Below are 19,555 nucleotides of genomic sequence, written 5' to 3'. Positions count from 1 at the left end.
TTGGAGTGTATCCTGGAGACTGGAATCTCCCTGCGACCAGACAGATTTTTCTGCTGGTGACATCACCCTCTCAGACACATTAGAAATACCTCCTTCATCATAGTGTCACTGCTATCAGCCAGTCAACACCCTGCCGAACATGACAGGTATGACACCTGCACCTCTGAACACCGTGGGAACGTAAACCCTGACGTCATACCGTTAAATCACCTGAGGTTAATTGTTAAAAACCTCATTGATTCTTTTTCTCTTTTGACAAAGAGTAACTGTAAAACTGCAGATGTGCAGTAAGAGAAGGAAAACACAGTTATTAGTTCTGTGTTTTGTTATCAGTTTATGAAGTCAATTGAATACACATCATCATTTGCATGTCAGAAATTATGACAAAAGTTACAGGGTATATATGATCAGGAAAAAAAGTTGAAAGAATGAAGAGGCACATTGACATTTTTTATCTATAGTTGTTAAGGTACATGTGGCCTGTCCCGGGCCATCATGTTGTAGATGAGTGCTGCCATTAGCTCAACATAAAACTTACTTCATCTGATGACAACATAACATTGATTGTTGATCTGTGGATGAACCATCTGCTCGGTGCTTTGCCCTCAAATGACTATGAATAGGTTTGGTAGATTTTTGGTACGCTAGCTTTACTTAGCAGAGTTTGCACCTTTTTTTGTTTTTTTTAAACATAATTTTTTGCAGTGGAGTTTCACACAGAAGGTTGTGATGGTTTTAATAGTATTTTCACTATGGATGGGCATTTCATGCATAAATACTATTTGATATTCACTCAGAACTGTTTAAATATTATTTGACTCTGGTAGTATTGTGTTCTTCCTTTGTTGCTGAATCGCGGTTGACTAACAGCTTTCAGGTGCATTACTGCCACCTTCAGGCTGGAAAAAAACACGGGAAAATATACTTTCAAGAGAAGGCGATAAGTGCAGTAAAATATTTGAATTTTTATGATTAAAGGATTACTCAAAACTAAATGACCCATCCGAAGTATCCAATGTAATTTACTTTGATGAACAGCATGATGAAAAGTGCATTTCCTCTCATTTCTAATTTCAGAACACACCAAAAACAACTTTTATGCAAATCGTACCTTTCTGAATCGGTTTGATATTAAATTAACTTGAGACAGTGAATATTTTGCAGTGTGGTTACATAAGTAACGTCAGCTGTTATTGACTCCCCGAGTTTGGGAAAACACTAATCCTGCGCTCCAACACAAATCCCATCTCAATTACAGCCGCTCCACTCCGTCCTCTCCGGTCTCACCAGCACACGTTGCCAGGCTGAGTTCACCTCGCCGTGGTTCATGGTTGGGATTTGCGTTTCTCTGTAGACTTGGAATCGTTTCATAGAAGAAACCAGAGACAAAAGAAAACCAAATAGATCTTCATGTTATTTGTCATCAAAGTCATTTGGACTCAGTGAAAGAATGTGAACTGATCTATTCGTGCCAGATAAAGTGGCATGACTAATGGAGACCGAGCTGGCCAACTTGTCTCACTGCAGGACAGAAAGGTTTGAAACTCGGTAAAATAAAAGAAAAATCAGCCGACAGGGTCATTGGATGCTCTAAGATTTCAAAGCTCTGTACAGTTTTCAGGCATAAGAACTTGTTTTATGGTTGTTGCTGAAGCTCGGGTTTGATTTAAGGTTGTTTTCCAGCATATTAGCTTTCAATTTTGAATAATAGCACAGCTTGCGTCCGGACTTGCAGTTAGATTACTGCAATTCAAATCAAATAATATCGCATACAGAAATTGTGCTTTACGAATCTGCAGCGTTATAATTGGAGGTGGATTGTACCTTGGTAGCTAATGATTAGTTTAGCTGATATTAGCTGTGTTGACCCCCGAGTGTTTATGTGGTGGTGACACAGTGACATGAGGAGGCGAATGCTCGCAGCTACCAGGAAGTTAGCCAAAATGGTGTTATCGCTTACTGCTCCATTACGGTTAGTTGACAGGTTACAAACATTTACTGTTTGCGACATGGATGGACTTAAACTCTTCATCTGACTCGCTCGGTTGGTTGGTTGGTTGGTTGGTTGGTTGATTGGTTGGTTGGTCACACAAAATCAGAAGTTTGAAGATGTAGACTCTGAGTTCTGAAAAATAGTGTTTGCCCTTTTATACTTAAATTATATGTTATTTAAAAAAAAAATTAAAAATCAATCAAAAGGTTGATAGTGAAACTAACTCATAACTGGAAAACAAGGATGTTTTCCTTGTTTACTTGGAAGCTACATTTGTGGAGACACTGTTTTTACCAGCCAGCCCTGATACAGTTCGTCTTGTTACACACTGCATGTACACACACACGCACACGCACACATCATTTATAGTATCCAGAGCACAACATGTTTGAGCTGCACATGTGAACAAACAGAGACTGACCAGGTCACCTTACAAACTCGTGTGATGTAGCAGACAGGTGAGAAGCCAACTGCAGCTTCTGAGTCGTCTGTAATCTACTGTACACCGAGCCGTCCTGTGGGCACAGCGCTGTGGGACGGAGGGAAGGTGTGAACATGTGTGGAGATAATAAATGAGTGTGTCCTCCGTCAGTGGAGGTCATCGTACCGAGAGGCCCTCGGGAAATACATCCGTGACCTAAACTGCAATCATTTGTCTTTTGTCCGGCGTTTCACACGTACAGAACGAATTTCAGTAATTTCATGTTTCCGATTCAAGAATTTTCTTGTTTATCTGTAAATTCAAAACAACTCAACTCCTGTTGATGTCTTGTTAAAACAAAGCTTTTTTATTAGTTATTATCTTCAAGGTTTCGAGCTGACAGTCAAGACAATCTTGACAGACGCACCCTCAGGGAAGCAGCTCTGCTTTTATAATAACACGCTGTTCATGCACGCAAACAAAATCATAATCAATGACTGAAAGTTTTCACTGGACCCACAATGCACGCAGCGTGTCTTCAAACTGCAGGGAAGAGCAACAGAGGAGGCGTTGAATGAAAGACGAACTGCTGCTTAATATCACAAATCAACACTTTCCACAGCTACTTCCAAAAACCGGCCTGAATTATTTGTCTGTTTGGTTTTAAACTGCCATGAAGTTTGGATGATCTCTCAGAAATGTGCTGTTCCCCGTTCTGCATGTTGGCACCAATCAGATGATGTTCCCAGGTGACTGAAGAACTAACAACATTATTTCAAAAGAAACAACATAAATTATTATTTAGTAGGTGACACCGCTTTGGTCAACAAGACAATAACTATTTTCACAGAATGGATGCTTGGTTGTAAAAAAAACTAAGCTAAAAGGCACTTTTAACACTTTTATAACACTTAATTCGGTGATAACAAACTAAAATTAGTTTCAACAGATGAGAGCAAGATTTTGCTACAACTCCCAAAAAGCACACCCAAACTCCTCCTGCTTCACCAGGGATGTTTTAAAACTCAAATGTGAATTAGCAAATTGTAACAAGTTGAACGGCAGCCAAAAAAAGTATATTTGGTTTGGAGGTTATTGATAATTAGTCACCATTCTGCGAAGGGAAAATATTGTATTTCACAGACCAAAAATTATTTAACAAAACAGCCAGTGCCGTGCGTGTAAATCAGCTATACCCCATTATTATTTTTCATTTACACAACCTGTGGGTCGGTCTCATTACATTTCTTGGCATCTGTGTGTAGGTGTGATTGTGCGTGTGCGCAACTTCAGGAGGATTACCATTTTAGAATTTGAGGTCATGTTACATGAAACCGATCTGAGAGGAGAGGAGGAGGGAGGAGAGGAGAGGAGAGGAGAGGAGAGGAGAGGAGAGGAGAGGAGAGGAGAGGAGAGGAGGGTTTCTCTGCAGGTGCTCCAGCTCAACAGTGATTCACAAGACAAACTTATCGCAACCCTTTTAGAGCTGAACTGAACTCTGCCGGTATTCTCACACTCACACACCAGAATTCTCTTGTCGCTGAAGAATCCCCGTGTGCTGGCTTATTTAAGGTTGTTTAAGAAGAGGGAGTGGGACACTGAATACATTTAAAATCCCCCCTCGAGGCATGATTTAAATCACAGACCTTCACTTTACAGAGCGAACACAAAGATGAGATTAGTACAAATAAAGACGACTGTCTTCTGAGACCCGTCACAGTTTACCTACAAGCTAAAATGAGCGAAGGGAAGAAAAAAAAAAGTGTAAAATGGTTTTCTATTAAAATCTGGAGATTGGTGGTGGCTCAGAGCGATGACGCTGAAATCAAGCGTTTTTGTTTTTGTTTTGTTTTTTTAATGTAATTAAAGTGGTGGTTTTGGTGCTCCAAAAGTTTCCAAATGAACCCCAATTCTTTGCCCAGTAGGTTGCAGGGACTGGAAAAACAGCATTTCTTGGACATTTGGCAGAATAACCATCAACTAACCTCAAAAGAATGAATACCTGAGGCTTAGATCACCGAACAAGGTTGAGGTCACTGTAGTGTGTAGTAAGTTCAGGCTGTTCTCATTACAGAGCTCGTTCCATCCCGCGATGTTTCTGCCTCAGTATTTCCAATTTTCCCCAAGAACTTCCAACACTGCAGCCAAACATCTGTAATGGACTCATCTTTTGTTCCCATGAGGAAATATTCAACACAAGTAAAAATGCAACTTGTATACGTGACTGCAACCTTCCTAGGAAATATCATTGTCGAGTTAAATGTCAGAAGTCATTTTAGTGTAACTTTCAACTAAAATAACTTGGAGGCTGACAGAGCAAACTCCAGGGATTTATTTGCAGTGAGTATTTAAAGCAGAGCTGCATGTTTTACATTAATAGATCTGTTCTGTTACTATTCTCTCACTCAGCCACAATTTATTATCCCCATAGGAAACCTGCCGCAATTAACCTATGCAAATGTGGCCTCAGAAGACAGCCGGTACAGGAATAACAACTGTGATATGGGACACAATGAATACAGAACCTACCAAAGAAGAATAACGGTCCAACCGGCCAATAATAAATGCTAGTTGTACATGAAGGATCTGATATCTCTCACGGGTGCTGTGAATTTTGAACTGGTGTCAACACTATGGCTAAAAATAGAAGAAACTCAATTTAGGGTTGAGCCACCAGATGAATATATCAGCAATCACTGATCGACTAAGTCCATCGACGGAGAGGGTTTATTTGGGAGGGGCAATGTTTTGGACGATTTTTGTCATTTCGTTTCGCTAATTTATGGGTCGGCCACCTCAAATATTTAACTTGGTAATTGATTAGTTGGGAGAGCTGAATTGTAGCTGGCAGAGTGGGGCCATATTAAGCACGTTATGTTTTCCCCACCTGTTTGTCCATTTGAAGGCTGCAAGCAGAGCGATCCTTCACCTAACGCTAACTGACTCTCTTGCAGATTGTGTCAGACAGCTGTTCAGCATGTCCTTACAGTTTACTGCTTAGCAAAGATCTCTTGGGGATTTTTTTTAAATTTTTTTTTTAACTAAAGACAATTAGTCCTTCGTCTGTAATGTTTCAGAAGATTTTTCACGTTAAGGACTGAAGGCAAATTTATTCAAACAAAATAAATATTTGCTCCACAAAAAAAAAATATATATATAAATATTTCACACAACAATCATGAAAGAATAATGATGATAAGGATAACAAAGCTATGACACATTGTAACGTAGGCTATTGCTCAAATAAAGACCAATAACGCAGTGTTGGTCGTACATTTTCCATTAAATTACCAATAATAATAATTTTCCTGACAAATCCCAAAACAATAAACCCCCCACTTTCTGCTCAAAAACCAGATCAGCTCAAACCACAAGTTGATGGGAACAAGTATTTTCACCTTCTTTGTACTCCGCTTTGTCTTTTCAAAGCAGATATGCGTCCAGACTTTCCATTTATTCTGGATGTACAATTATCTCAAACAAACAGCATCAAGTCAAAAACCAACAAAAAGAAAAGGAGTAACAGGAAGTGAGATCTTGGCAGAGGGACTGGAGGTTATGAGAGGGGCGTGGAGCACCAGACTGGTGCCAGAGCAACACAGCGGGAACGCTGCCCACAGCGACATTCACATTAGGCAACCACATGGGAAGAAAATTACAAGACTGATGTGACTGGATGGAACAAATCTGTTCCCAGCATATGAAGACCAAGACTCACTGATAGTCTGCTGGAAGAAGGTTGGACATTGTGCCCAACAGTTACATGTTCTCTTTATATTTCTAATTTTACCAAAGACTAGCCCGAACTTCCGTTCCGTTTCTCAGCAACGATGCCTTTCTTTATACCGATACGGTTACAGATACTACAGGGTACGACCCGCACAGCAATGTTAATGTAATTCACCTGCCTTCGCTGATATGTTGAGCCAGAGGCGCAGCGTCAACTTGTCAAGAGCTGGTTAATATGATACCTGCTGAATGTTCTCCGTCCATTTAAAAAAACATTTTTTAAATCAGACGTTAAACCGATTTTGATGTTAGAGGCAACTTAGTCTGCGTTTCAAACCAACCACGCTTTACTGTGCAAACACGTTTGCATGACCTTCGCATAAATATAATATTCTTCAAAAAAATAAGTGTGACATGCAGACTTACATCCAACATGCGTGTGCTTTTAATTCCACACCAGCATTAAGGAAAGTTTGCTTATTTCTAAAGTTTGTTCTTTGCAGTCTCGCAGGTAATTAAGGTCAGTAAATTACCGGGAACACATGGACACTAATTATATTCCTTACTGAGCAACATGATGATTATTTTGTTTTTAAAATCAGTTAGTTTTATTTTTGCTTTGTAAAATTCTAGTTCATATTAAAACAACAGTCGTTACATTTTCTAAAGGCCAAAGATGATGCTTCAAGTTACTTGTTTGTCTGACTGATCATCCAAAATGTTCAATTAGCGATGAGATAACACTAAGAAAAGAAGAAAATCTTCACATCGGACATGCTTCATCCAGAAAATACATGACGTTCATGCCAAATATTTTAGTTAAAAGGTATCCTCAGAAGTGTTTGATCACTAGTGGCAGTATGGAGCAACAATGAACCTGTTCAGTTTAAATAAATTCTTCACATTCATGATCAACTGGAAGGTGCGATATGTCAGGCAAAGGCTTCTCCACATGCAGGGAGGAAGAATGCTAATGATATGCTGAAATTAATGATGGCTAATAAACCTTGATGGAAATATTGGTGGTGTTAAAATTCTCAAAATATTGTAATCCGTAGACTCTTGATATGATAAAGGCTTTTATGGGGAGAGACACTGAATATAAACAGAAATCGGTTTTGGAAGTTATTTGATTAAATGTGCTCTGGCTTCTTTTAAACAACTTCAGCATTATTTCAGTTAACAGAATGATTACATTTTAGCGGTTCAATCAAGGTTTCTGTGGTCAAATTTCACATTAATATATTTTGTATATTGATAAACCAGTAGAACATAAAAACATATCTGAACATGCTGCTTCTTGCTGCACAGAAGTCATGAGGTCATTTTTCATTGATCAAAGTCAGACTCATGAATTAAGTAAGCAAATGAGGTGCTTGAACATCTTGAAGTTGTCCAGACCGCCAATCGCTCGGACGCCGAAATAAACACGACCATGTCAGCATTTACCCAGATATATCCAGGTGACTTTCCTTCTGATGTGGCTGCCTGTTGGCTGGCAGCTCTTATCATTCATGTTGCAACTGTTGGACCTGTGCCAATCAACCAAGGCCAAATGTCACACCTCCCTGTGCCCGCACTGCCCAGTGATTCCCTTGTATGCGACGGAGGCTGCAAGCCAGGACACAAGTGAGGGACATAACCAGGCAGGACTCCTCTTTGTTTTATTCATACAGAGGTTTTCTATCACTCAACCTGCATGACACAACCAAATCACCACGGAGACCGGTTTCCTAGCTATAACGTTACGATATGTCTCCAGTAAAACTGAGCAAAAGCGTCAAGACAAATGTCCGTGTCATTTCTCCGGGTGAAATGTTATACTTCCTGGTTCTACGGTTCACAGAGACACCCCTTTGAAACATAGTACAACCGTGCAAATCAGTATGGAACCAATTAAGGGTAGTAAGTCAAACAGGTTTCAACATACTATACTCACTGAGGCATGCTCTCATTCAGCACGCCCACCTCCCATTTAAACATGCTCTCAACATCATTTGACAGTCATTTAAAACTACTATAGAAGAGAAGAGGGGAGGAGGGGGGGGCATTGTTACCTTTGTATTTCTCTCTGACGGTCTCATAGGCTTGAACATAGTCTTGCTCCTCTGGCAGCCGCTGACCTGGGTCATACATGGACATGGCCTGGTACTGAGTCAGGGTTAGGGCACTTTTCCTCTCTTCAAACTTTCCCTTTAAACTTTCCACTGGCAGTTTGAATCTCTGTCCCCTCAAGAGCTTCACAAAAAGCCCTCCTGGCTATCTGTCCACCTATCTGTCTGTCCCCACCTTTTTTCCTCACCCACACTCAGGCACAGTGTTCCCTCTAAAGCTGTACATTTCATTCCAGACCACCACCACTCCCCTCCTCTGCTTGAGAAATACCCTCTCACACACACACACACATATCAGACCCTCCTCTTAAAGGCACAGAGGCCAACACACACCACAAAGATAGATACCAGTTCAGGCAGGACTGCAAATCACACAAACACACACACGGTTCAGACCAGCTCCACCCCAGAGAGAGACACACATGGCTACCTCGATGAAAAAACAAATGACGGAGCTGTGTGGGGTTATTTGAGTTCCCGCTGCTGGAGAAAGTGGGGCAAGTGGATTCTACAGTACTCACAGCTTTAAAAAAAAATAAATAATAAATCCCAGAATATTTACACAGTTCTCCTCAAAGTCACATCATATTCCCAAAACTAAATGGAGGGCAGATTGTTAAGTTTTAAGAGAACCACACCTCTTCAGGACAGAACACTGGATCAGTGCTGAATAACACAAAGCAAAACAAAGCCAAGCAGACTACAGCTACAACTTTTAAAGGGGACTTTTAAATGTTTCATGTGACTCATGTGACCTTTTCTAAAAAGAATACACCCTCAGGCAAAATAAACCAAAATGATGCTTCACAGAATACTTTTACGCTCTGTATAGTTTTTATTTATGCAACACGACACAGGGTTGACAGTTCGGAAGTGTTTGTGAAACTTCATTTGATAGATAGATAGAAAACAAGAACTTGACTGAACTTAAATCTGCTGTGTAATATATGTAGCCCGGATCACGCGCTTGTTTTGCCAACATATACGCAAGTTAAGACGTCCTGCCAGGATCCGTCCCCTTCAGTTCTCTGCTCCGATTCAGTTGTGGAAAAGTGAAACTGAGCCTTTCACATTTACATTGAGGCGATGTTCTCATCAAGTGACAACAAATGAGTGCAAGATACATCCAAGTAGTTCATTTCTTAGGCCCTGCAGTTTAGTACAGTGCCAAGACCACAGCACACAGATCTACTGCTACATTCAAATTAGTCGCAGACCCTCGCAGATGAAGCAGCGACAATAGTCAGTCGAGATGCCAAGAAAAACTGTGGCTCCACTTGGACCTTCCTCGAAGGAAGTAGTGCTTGGACGAAGCACTGAGAACTTGTGTCCGAGAGGAAAACTGGAAAAGTTCAGAGGAAATTCACTGTTAATCAGTCAATGAGCGGTTCTTTCCAATAAGCTCTTTGTAGAAAACGTTCCAGTGTTACTAAAAGCTGATTGTTCTTTGGAGCGATTCTTTGGAGATTTTACAATGAGATTATCAAATTATCAACAGTAACATAAATTATCATGTGGTCTGGCACACGTGTTGATATTTGAAGCACTACAAGGTTAACATCCCAAGGCTTCCTTTTGTTATTGCTGCCTTTTAAATGACTATTAGTGGATATTATACAACTATGTTTTCCAAAAAAAAGTCCAGAACTGTCACCCATCAGGGAAGAACGGACAACATTTCACTTTCAAAACTCCAGCAACTGGTGTCCTCAGTTCCCAAACGTTTACAGAATGCTGTGGAGATGCATTGTTGGCATCAAGTTCAACATATATTTTTCATACAACAATACAATTTCACCGTTTTAACCTTTGATATGTTCAGGGTTGTGTTTATGTATAGGCCTTTCTTTTTTTTTTTTTACATCAGATCTAATTCTTTGCATGAAATGCATGCACGTTACACTGTGCTCAAAAGTTCCACCACCTATAAAAAAAAAAAGTAGGCTCTGTTAGATGTGCACGACCCACAAAGTAACGTGCTTCAAATTTGACAAATGTGAAACTAAAACTGGGTGCAACCATTTAAAGTGTCCCAGTAACCATTACAGGGAACCAGCATGCAAAATATATGGGTTCTGAAGTTCTCACACCTTCATAAAATTCAGAAGTTCATAATGTGGTTATTAGGTTGCCAGCTGCATCCGAGTTTTGCATGTAAAAATGTAATCCTATTTGGAAGCAAGTACAGTGGGTGTGTGAATACTATAAAAATCTCAAAATGACCACACGCCAACAGAAACTGACTCGGTGAAAAGTTCAACTAGTTCATGCAATGGTGCAATATAAAATGGATTAGACTGTGAGTGTCTCATTACTTGTGTGCATCTGTACGAGCTAAACAGCTGGGGTACAGTATCAAAATACCACTAATAATTGTGTTATTTATAAACTTTTATTGGGCAATAACTTTAGGACAGCTAGAATAGTAATGTGCCACATTGTCAGTGTCTGGAAGCAACAGAATATGGCAGCAACAGAATATGGCAGATAAACTGGCAGCCTGAGCACACGTGTGTATGTGTGTGTGTGTGTGTGTGTGTGTGTGTGTGTGTGTGTGTGTGTGTGTGATCACTTTCTCATACAGCTGGGAGTTTGTGTTTTTTCAGCCATCAGGAGAATTAGGAGAGTTTCATCAACCTGAAGCTGCAAAATGTATCGTAATAAATCCTTCACATCAGGAATGTCAGAAATCTTTCTACACTCTTGAGTTTCTTGAATAATCAATACAGCTTTGCAACTTGGAGCCACCCACCCAAGTACAGTGTGCGTCTCCAGCGGTGAGTTATGAGTTCCAGAAACTTTCTGACGAAGATGGTGTTGTGTTGAACTGCAATCCGTTCCAGCAGAGACAGCGTTAAAGCTGAGGTTTGAATTAGAAACTCAAATCAACAACAGGACAGAAACTATTTGTGGACTAACATCTGTTTGTTCAGACATTTAACCTGCAAATAAATAACAGTTGTGATCCAGCAGAGGAGGCAGTCTGATTGCAAAGCACCATTTAGACAACTGATTCAGTTTATTGTGTACCAATTATGCAGAAATATACAGCATGTAGACCAAAACTTATACATTTTAATCATGTAACCCAAATATTACTTTTTATATTGACCTAAACTAATCAGAATAATCATTGTCAGGCTCCAGAAAAGTAAAAGTGGCGACTTGTTGGAGTAAACAGCAGGAAAAAAAAAAGAAAGTCAAACCGTTTCAACAGAAAATCAAGGAAAACATTGTCACTGTACAAAGACTGTTTGACAATAGGTCACCACATCAATCCCAGCGTAGCCTAAAAATATTTATAGGATAAAAAGAACAGTCATACAGTTAGATTTCTTCCGACTGTACAGAATAATATGGCTCTTTTATGTTGATAGTATACAGGCATGATAGTTGAACTGTGCCCTCTCCGCCTGGCCCACAGTACGGGTATAAAAAAAACAAAAAACATCCCACTGTTTTCTCGTCACCGGCCACCGGATGGTGTCTCACGGAGAGAATTCTTCACTTTTGTCTCTCTGTTTGCTTGTCTAGCTTTGGCTCCGGTGACACACTGCGGTGCCAAGCGGCCCTCCCACACATCACCAAACTAAAGCCTCTCCGCCCCGGCTGCACCACTAATTTATGTTCTCTGCTGAAATAAAAGAAAACCACAAAACATCTAAGGAAGGATACAACCTCCTCCTCACTGTTCATTGACTGATTTGTTTGTGTATTGACTGATTTGTGTTTGTAAGAGCTTGCCTGGTTACTTGCTTACAGGTTGGTGGTCTGAATGCTAAAAAGAGGCTGGAACGTAGTTAGTGTCTGGATAATGTGGTCCAGAGTTACACATTACTGTAAGCACATAATTTTTCCTACCAGACAGGCAAGCATCACTGTTCCAGTGTGGTCGTGACTGTGGTGAATGACTGACGGACTATTTTTAATCTGTTAAGCCTCTACATTCACAAAATCCACGAGGAGTTTCCTCTTGGCTTATGCTGCCTTCACAACAAGGCAGATTTTTACAGCACTTATGATAATATTAAAAGAAATCAATTAAAATAAAATCTAGTCAAACTACAGTACAAAACAATACACAAAACAAAGTGAGCTGAGATCATCTCTAGCCCCCCCGTGACCCTCCAAAAGGACAAGCAGGTTTAGCTAATGGATGGAAGGATGGACACATGGATGGATGGAAAAGAATAGCTAAAAAAAACAAAAGCACAACAGTGTCCAATCAATAATAGTCCAATAGTTTAATAAATAAATAAAAATGCAGTGAGAGTTCATTAAAGGCACACAGATAATGTGTAATAATGTTTAGATTAATTTAGTACGTCATGTAGCAAATATCTAAGTTACAAGTGAAGCACACATGAAGCAGAGAACAAAGTGGTAAATAAAATACAACAAGTTAGAATTCATTGCCTTCACAAAAAGGAAAAATATGCCTCGCCACGAATTATTTAAATAAACTTACTGACCAATTTAACATAACCTTGTGAAACTATGTCAGATGACAAAGTGATGTATTGCTTTCATTGTGAAGCATTAATTAAATTTGGGGAAAAGTGATATTTACAACCTGGTTCGGCCAATGACCCCAACAAGACACATCCTTTTCCGTTTTGCTTTTTCCTGAGGCTGAATCTTGTTTCGTTTACCAACTGCGCTCAACATGCTACTACCGAGTACACATTTCATTCTGCAGGTCTCCGATAAACATCCCCAGTATGGCGTTGAATGAAGGGTTGGTGAATGAAAACAAAGTGTTAGAAGGATCAGTGGATCAGAAAGATGCAGACACGCCACATTTCATCTCTGGATACTGTCCTCTAGTGACCAGCGTGTATACTACACATGTGCCCGGCGGGGTTATGGGCACGAGCCTGATCCCCAACATTAACAGCATGTACATGAAGCTGGACACCATGTATGAAAGACAGAGAAAGCTTGCTTTTATCCCTGTCAGATGCACAGGAGTATCTCAGGGTCCCAAAAATATCCTTAACAGTGCTGATGCAGGCAACGGTGAAGACGGTAAATATAAAAATCAATAATGGATCTACAATTCACTATTCGGACAAAACAAAATCCCATGCTGAAAGCAGCGCTGAATAATTTATGTGCATCCGTTAGGAGCACAACTATGACGTTTCCTCAAATCTGTGTTTCTTCAGAACAGAACAAACCAGTAGGAAGCTTGATATTTTAAGATTATAGATGTTTCTCTTTAGCAGAGAATTAAATATTGAATATTAACTTGGGATAAGGTTACATAATGGAAGGAACAGAGTAAGAGAGAATATTTACTTCAAAAGAAAGAAAAATATTAATCTAGTTACGACAATGAGAAAACAGGAGTACTTTCACCAAAAGGGAAAAGCCTTTTTCTGCTCCCTTTTCTTTCTGCCTTAAAGCCTTGTCTTGTTCTGGCTTTGGTGAAGCTAAACACTCTTCAGGTATCTCTCACTGAGAAACAGGATATTGAGTTCGTTTGGACTAACCACAAACAGACCCGGGTCAAAGCCACCCAATATAAACCAGCACTTTGCCAAACAAGACAGATTAGAAGCTGTACAGGGGCACCAGAGTGATGATGTCATTAGCAGGTTAAAAAAAAAAGAAAAAAAAAAGTAGGCCTTGAAGTACTATAAATTTCAGGTACATTATGTTTCAGATGCAGATGTGAAAAACACCAGCAAAATGAAAATAGAGGGAAATTTCCTGAGGAGTTACATAACATGTAGTGCACTTCCTGTGTTTTATGGGGGTGGTGGTGGGGGGGTGGGGCAGCAATGACATTTTAGTCATTTGAAAGAAACACTGGAAAATCTGTCATAGCCATGGCTGTGACAACATGTGGCATGAGGACAATTCACGCTCCATGTAGTTCTGTTGAACTGTGTATCCTTCAAGTTTATTTTTACAAGCACGTTGTGTTATCACTCTCACTCTGTACTGATGTCAGTAGAGCTACTGTCATGAGTTGCAGTTATCTGATCGATAAGCTTGGATGTCAGAAAGCTACAAAAACCTTGATGCAGTCTTCTTATTTAGTGTTAGCCGACAGCCTGCCTCTCAAACTGTCTGCAGCTTGATAACCAACGATCATGTTGTCGGGAGATAAAGCTCCGGCTCCGGCTCCGGCCGTGGACGTGTCCTCACGAGGCTAATGAGTGGGGCTAGGGCCGTTATGGCAGCGAGCCAACACTGGTACAGTCACCCATATATTTCATCGGATCCTTTGTATTCTGCTCACATTTACTGACATTACAGTCAATACTTTTTCCAGAAATAAATCACCCAGTTTGTCCCTGAACTGTAGCTCCTCCATAAACTCTGCATAAGTGCTGGAAATCATACCGTCATGCTGGTGTGTGTGTGTGTGTGTGTGTGTGTGTGTGTGTGTGTGTGTGTGTGTGTGTGTGTAGAGTACAATCCATCCAGTCACGCTGCAGTACCCCACCCCACCAAATCAATATCAGAAACGACCGGTGGGGGGGGAGGGATGAGGTCGTGTTGCTGTTTGTGGTCTGAAGAGACAATCTAAACTCAATGCCCGCCACAGGAAGTGCTGAGGCAGCGATTTGCTTCATCTAATCCCTGCCTCACTGTGTTCAGATAGTTCATAGTAAAGGACCTGGAGAAGCTCTCTGGTGGATAAAGAGACTGAAAGCAGCTTGAAACCCCCCAGGAGATAAGAGATGGCACTATTTCTCTCGTATTACACAATGTAGCTACGAGAGACTCTGAGGTATAGTTTACAGTATATATGCAAATTGTAACAGTGGATCATTGCATTTGTCTTTTTTTGTTGTTTTTTTTTTTATGTTTTTTAAGCGCCTCAAACCATCATAAGAAATATACTGTCAAGTTAATTTGGAAAATCAGATTTTGAGCAGGTTTTTCTCTAATGCTTAGCTGAATACAAGGTACGTGGAAAAACTATGAACTTTGTGTGTGACCAGGCTTACGGGGAAATGATTAAATGAATGGGCCATGCTAAAGCCAACAGTCATGTTTACATCTCTAAACTAAACAAACGTAGGTAAACCCAAAAACGGCATATAAAATAATATTCACCATGACCCATGTCAACAGCATGAAAGCATTGCAATGCCAAACAACAACCACAGAAAACAGACATCCACCATCAGAAAATAATTCGCTGTAAAATACACAAATACAGAATGTAATCAAGACTCAGTGAAGTAAAGCAACAGTCAACAGCATCAGAAAACAGACCACTGCTGCAGTAGGGCCTGGTGCTCAGACATAAGTATTTCCTTTCTCGATGCTCAACATGATCAACAGTTGAGAGGAGAGCTCCCTCATGAAACGCTACATGAGCTGCAGCATTAACAGCCAGTGTTACACTAAATATCCACTACGCAGGAAGATAAAGATAACGAGTGGCTGGAACAGTCTTTCAACACATAAATATCTCTTCCCCCCCCCCCCCCCCCCGCAGACTCTTCTACCTCCCTGCGAGCATCTTACCTGCAATGCGGATGACGGCTCTCTCTGCCGGGTCCAGAACATCTCCAGAGGCTGACTTGGAGCGCTTGATGCGGTGGTGCTTGGGCAGGTTCCAGGGCAGCGTGTCTCCGGGGGACGGAGACCAGCTTATTGAACTTAAGTCACTGGCGCTCTCCTCCGACGCAGCCCGGACCATAGGCCTCCTCTTGGGCCTGTCCTTCACCTCCTCCATGGTCTGGATGGACATGGTAAGAGCATGAAGACAAATCATAACAGGGAGAATCTTTATTATTTCTGTAGTCTCGTATGGATTGGTCGCTGTGCCGTGGCATCCCCAAATATTCGCCGGAAGTGGTACGGCACCTAAACCTTGAAATAATTCAGTTTTACTTCAGCGGAAATGGTACTTTTCCTGCTTAGCACATTATCCAAATGAGCAGATGAGATGAGAAACTGTCTGTTCATTGTTTACAGGAATCAAACCTTTTGGCCATTTCATGAGACGTGGTTTGAGTCCTGTAAACGATGGTGGGAGAACTCGTCCCAATCAGCTTTATTTACGTAGCACCTCCCATACAAACATGGAGCCCAAAGTGCTTCAAATTAAAACAGCACACAAAAATAGAAGCAAAAAATAAACATAAATCAAAAAAATAAAAGCACAGGACTTAAAGTTACTTCAGTAAAACAAGAGTGTTAAAAAAAATCATTTATATAACACACACACACACACACAAGGGATAACAACTTAATTAAAACGCTATAAACATTTCAAATTAAAAGACTAATTAAAGAAAGAGGTCTTTAGTTTCCTTTTTTTTTAAATACAGTGTTCAATTATAATATTAAAGAACTAAGCTCTATAATATAAACTATCACTTTTAATTGATAGTATTATTGGTAACCCCCTACTGATTTAAATTTTGAAAGCAAACTTTGAATGAAACAAGGAATATTTTGGACAATATTTACATTTAATATTTTCAACTTAAAGTATTGTCACAACTACAGCTGACCAATACAGAGGGTATATAAATAAAAAAAATCAATTAGATAGCTAATTGATTTTATTTGCTTGAGTTCTTACCTTCTACTAGCATGATTTTCTGTGACACATTATTTCTTAAGCGCCTGAAAAACAACTCTGTAAAGTCCATTTCTCGGATAAAGATGCTGGAACTACTTCAACTGGACCAGAAAACTTTGGTCAGCTGTCAACTGTAAGCTTGCAATTGCGAGCTTAATATTAAGCGGCGGACGACCCATAATGCAACGCGCTCTTAAAGCGACAGGCACACTGTCTCCTTCCATAGAAAATCTGCTGTTGTGAATGAAAACATCTTGCTCTGATAAGAGAATACAACCCTTAATTTTTCCTTTAAGACACTTTAGCCTGTCAATTTATATTTAGAGGTGGAAAAGGTCTAAAAAAAAAATAAAAAAAAAATGAATCATGAGCTTAATTGTACAGTTCGAGGAGGTTTTACTTGATGTCAGACAGTGATTCAAATCATATTTTGAAGCAGGACTGGACAATATAGTTAAAATACAAATGATGTAATCAGTAAGAATATTTTTTACAATGTCAATTTGGCAAAATGACAACGCAATCCAATTGATGGGTTACTGCAGCCCACTCTTAATTATTGGCATAGCCTATGAAATTTTTTTTTTTTTTTTTTTTTTTTTTTTTTAAATCCAAAGATGAACGATTGGATGCAAAACTTCAGAGATCACGGTATTGAATTATTGCCCACCCCTATTTTGGAGCATCTATATTTAGACCAAGGACAAAAGCTCAGTGCTGCAGTTCTGTGCTCAGGCTTTCTGTTTGAAGTAGGAGTGTTTTTCACCAAAATGCTGGAGGCCTGACTTGTTCACAGAGAGCTGCTGTGAGGAGTGGGGCAGGTGCTGCTCGGGCACTGTACAACGTCACCACGCTACCCAGCTTCATTTCAGCTGAGTCACCATCCAGTGCAGGATGCTCTCCCCACAGGGGCGCTGGCTGCGCCGCCACGGCCTCTCCGATTGGACAGGACCAGACAGGACCAGAGCCTCAGGAGTAACATCGACAGGGTTTCAGACAACGGGTCACATTCAGGTTATGATCGAGCTAAATCTTATTTCTGGCTACTGTAAGTTATTATGACTGCAGCGCTGCAACACTGCCTATTTCATCTCCTAAACAATTAAACCTTTTTTTTTTAATAAAGAGAGATCAACTCAGAGCACATTTACTGCATGGAGTCAGCTTAGCAAAAGGTTACTTCAGGATTAAAGGAAGTGTGAAACTGAACATCTGCACATGACAGTTGTTACAGTGACACATTATGACTCAACCCAAGACATTTTCTTTTCAGGAAAACGTGTGTTTTACCAGTTTAAGATCAGCTCATCATGTCATATCTCTATAAGACATTGGAAGTAGAGCACTTACATGCATATTATACTTTCCTGTAGCACTTCATTGACTGATCTAAGTGGAGGAAAAAAAACAGTACCAGTCAGCTAACACAGATTTTTGGGCTCAGCTGGGACTCTAGGATGCTGTCTTTCATTTACAATGAAAGATAGCGTTCAGGAAAATGCAGGCTTGGTTGTTTAAAAGGTTACAGGGACTCGTGTTAAAAATTCATAGCGCTTCTAAAACAGCCTGCACACACAGCAGAGAGGGGAGTGACCTCAGTGTGACCTCGAGGCACCGCTCAAAGCTACGAATCCAACGGAATCCGGTCATGAGTGAATCTCTCCGAGTTAATTATTACTGTACTGCAGATCACCTCTTCAGTAGTGCCATGCCCTGACAGTAAGGCGCTAAAAGCATCTCGAGATAATGCGTACACATAATTCATATCTTCACTGCACACATCACTTCTGCTCTCCTGCCTCCAACCTATTACTATTCCCTGTGAACTTTCTTCTGTGGCCTTCATCCAAGCAGGCTCAAAGCATCAAGGGTGATCCGTTAGTTACCAGGCAACCCCGAGGAGCCCTAGGGAGCATGCTCCTGAAACTCCAGGGACTTGGAAGAAAATGGAAGAAAGTTAAGCGGTGTGTGCTGGTATGAAAAGACTGACAGAGGCTGAATCCCACTGACAGCTGACGGAGACTCCTCTCTATCCGCCTTGACTGCTCCAACAACTGATGGACTTCATCAGGAGTGGATCTGTTGATTATCATTTACAGACAAAGCTGTCGAGTCCTTAATCCTCAACAGAAAACTTGAGCTATTCAGGCTCGAGCTGCACTGCATCGCCACACCTGAAATCAGGCTCCTCGACTTGATCGGCAGTGAGGACATACCTGATAGGTGCACCTGCTGTCGGGCAGGTTAGGGTGCAAACATCATCGCTCTTGTCACAGTTAAAAAAAAAAAAATTAAAAAAATTAAAAAAAAAATGTCAGAATATTTCTAATAGGTTTTAAAATGGCACTAAATCATGTGATTAACAGCGTCAACGATGCGGCAAAAACATGAATCATAAATAAGTCTGTATTCCTGCTTTACTCACGCCAAAAATATCCAGGATGCCTGTCGCCGCGGTTCCGTGGAAAACAACAACGGTACCGCCGGTGGATTCGTCCCAGTTAGACCTCCTCAAACTTAGAGAGCCATCATCCTCATCCGCAGCGGGAGTCGCGCCTGCGTCCTGCAGTCTGCGTGTGGGATGCAGCGGCCGCTCAGACCTGAACTGATCCGGGCTGCATGCGGGGCGAACCGAGAGGAGGAATCTGCGCCCTTCAGCCTGCAGCCTGCATGCCTCCCCTTCCTGCTTAGTAGCTACAACGGCACGGGCGAAGTTGCAGGCACTCACCGGGATGGAGATG

At 40.8% G+C, this 19,555-nt stretch overlaps 1 protein-coding gene across 5 annotated transcripts in view; it reads right to left on the bottom strand.

Moving 5' to 3' along the window:
- The window catches only part of pleca (plectin a), a 94,532-nt gene extending 74,977 nt beyond the window's left edge, over window positions 1-19,555 (bottom strand). For 4 of the 5 annotated variants that reach the window (XM_069176254.1, XM_069176255.1, XM_069176256.1 and 1 more), the window contains exons 1-2: window positions 19,240-19,555; window positions 15,749-15,962 (exon numbers count right to left, since the gene is read on the bottom strand). In XM_069176254.1, coding sequence (XP_069032355.1) covers window positions 15,749-15,959 — 211 coding nt within the window. In that variant the 5' untranslated portion in view covers window positions 15,960-15,962; window positions 19,240-19,555. Of the gene's footprint in view, window positions 1-8,200; window positions 8,500-15,748; window positions 15,963-19,239 lie in introns of those variants that run through there. The other variant, XM_069176263.1, reaches the window with a different exon arrangement.

Source organism: Embiotoca jacksoni, unplaced genomic scaffold (genome assembly GCF_022577435.1).
Source record: "Embiotoca jacksoni isolate LCO1_2020_lvr unplaced genomic scaffold, fEmbJac1.0.p SCAF_7, whole genome shotgun sequence".
NCBI classification, from domain to species: domain Eukaryota; kingdom Metazoa; phylum Chordata; class Actinopteri; family Embiotocidae; genus Embiotoca; species Embiotoca jacksoni.
Note: the sequence above shows the minus strand (reverse complement) of the source record. Positions and strands in the feature narration are given on the sequence as shown.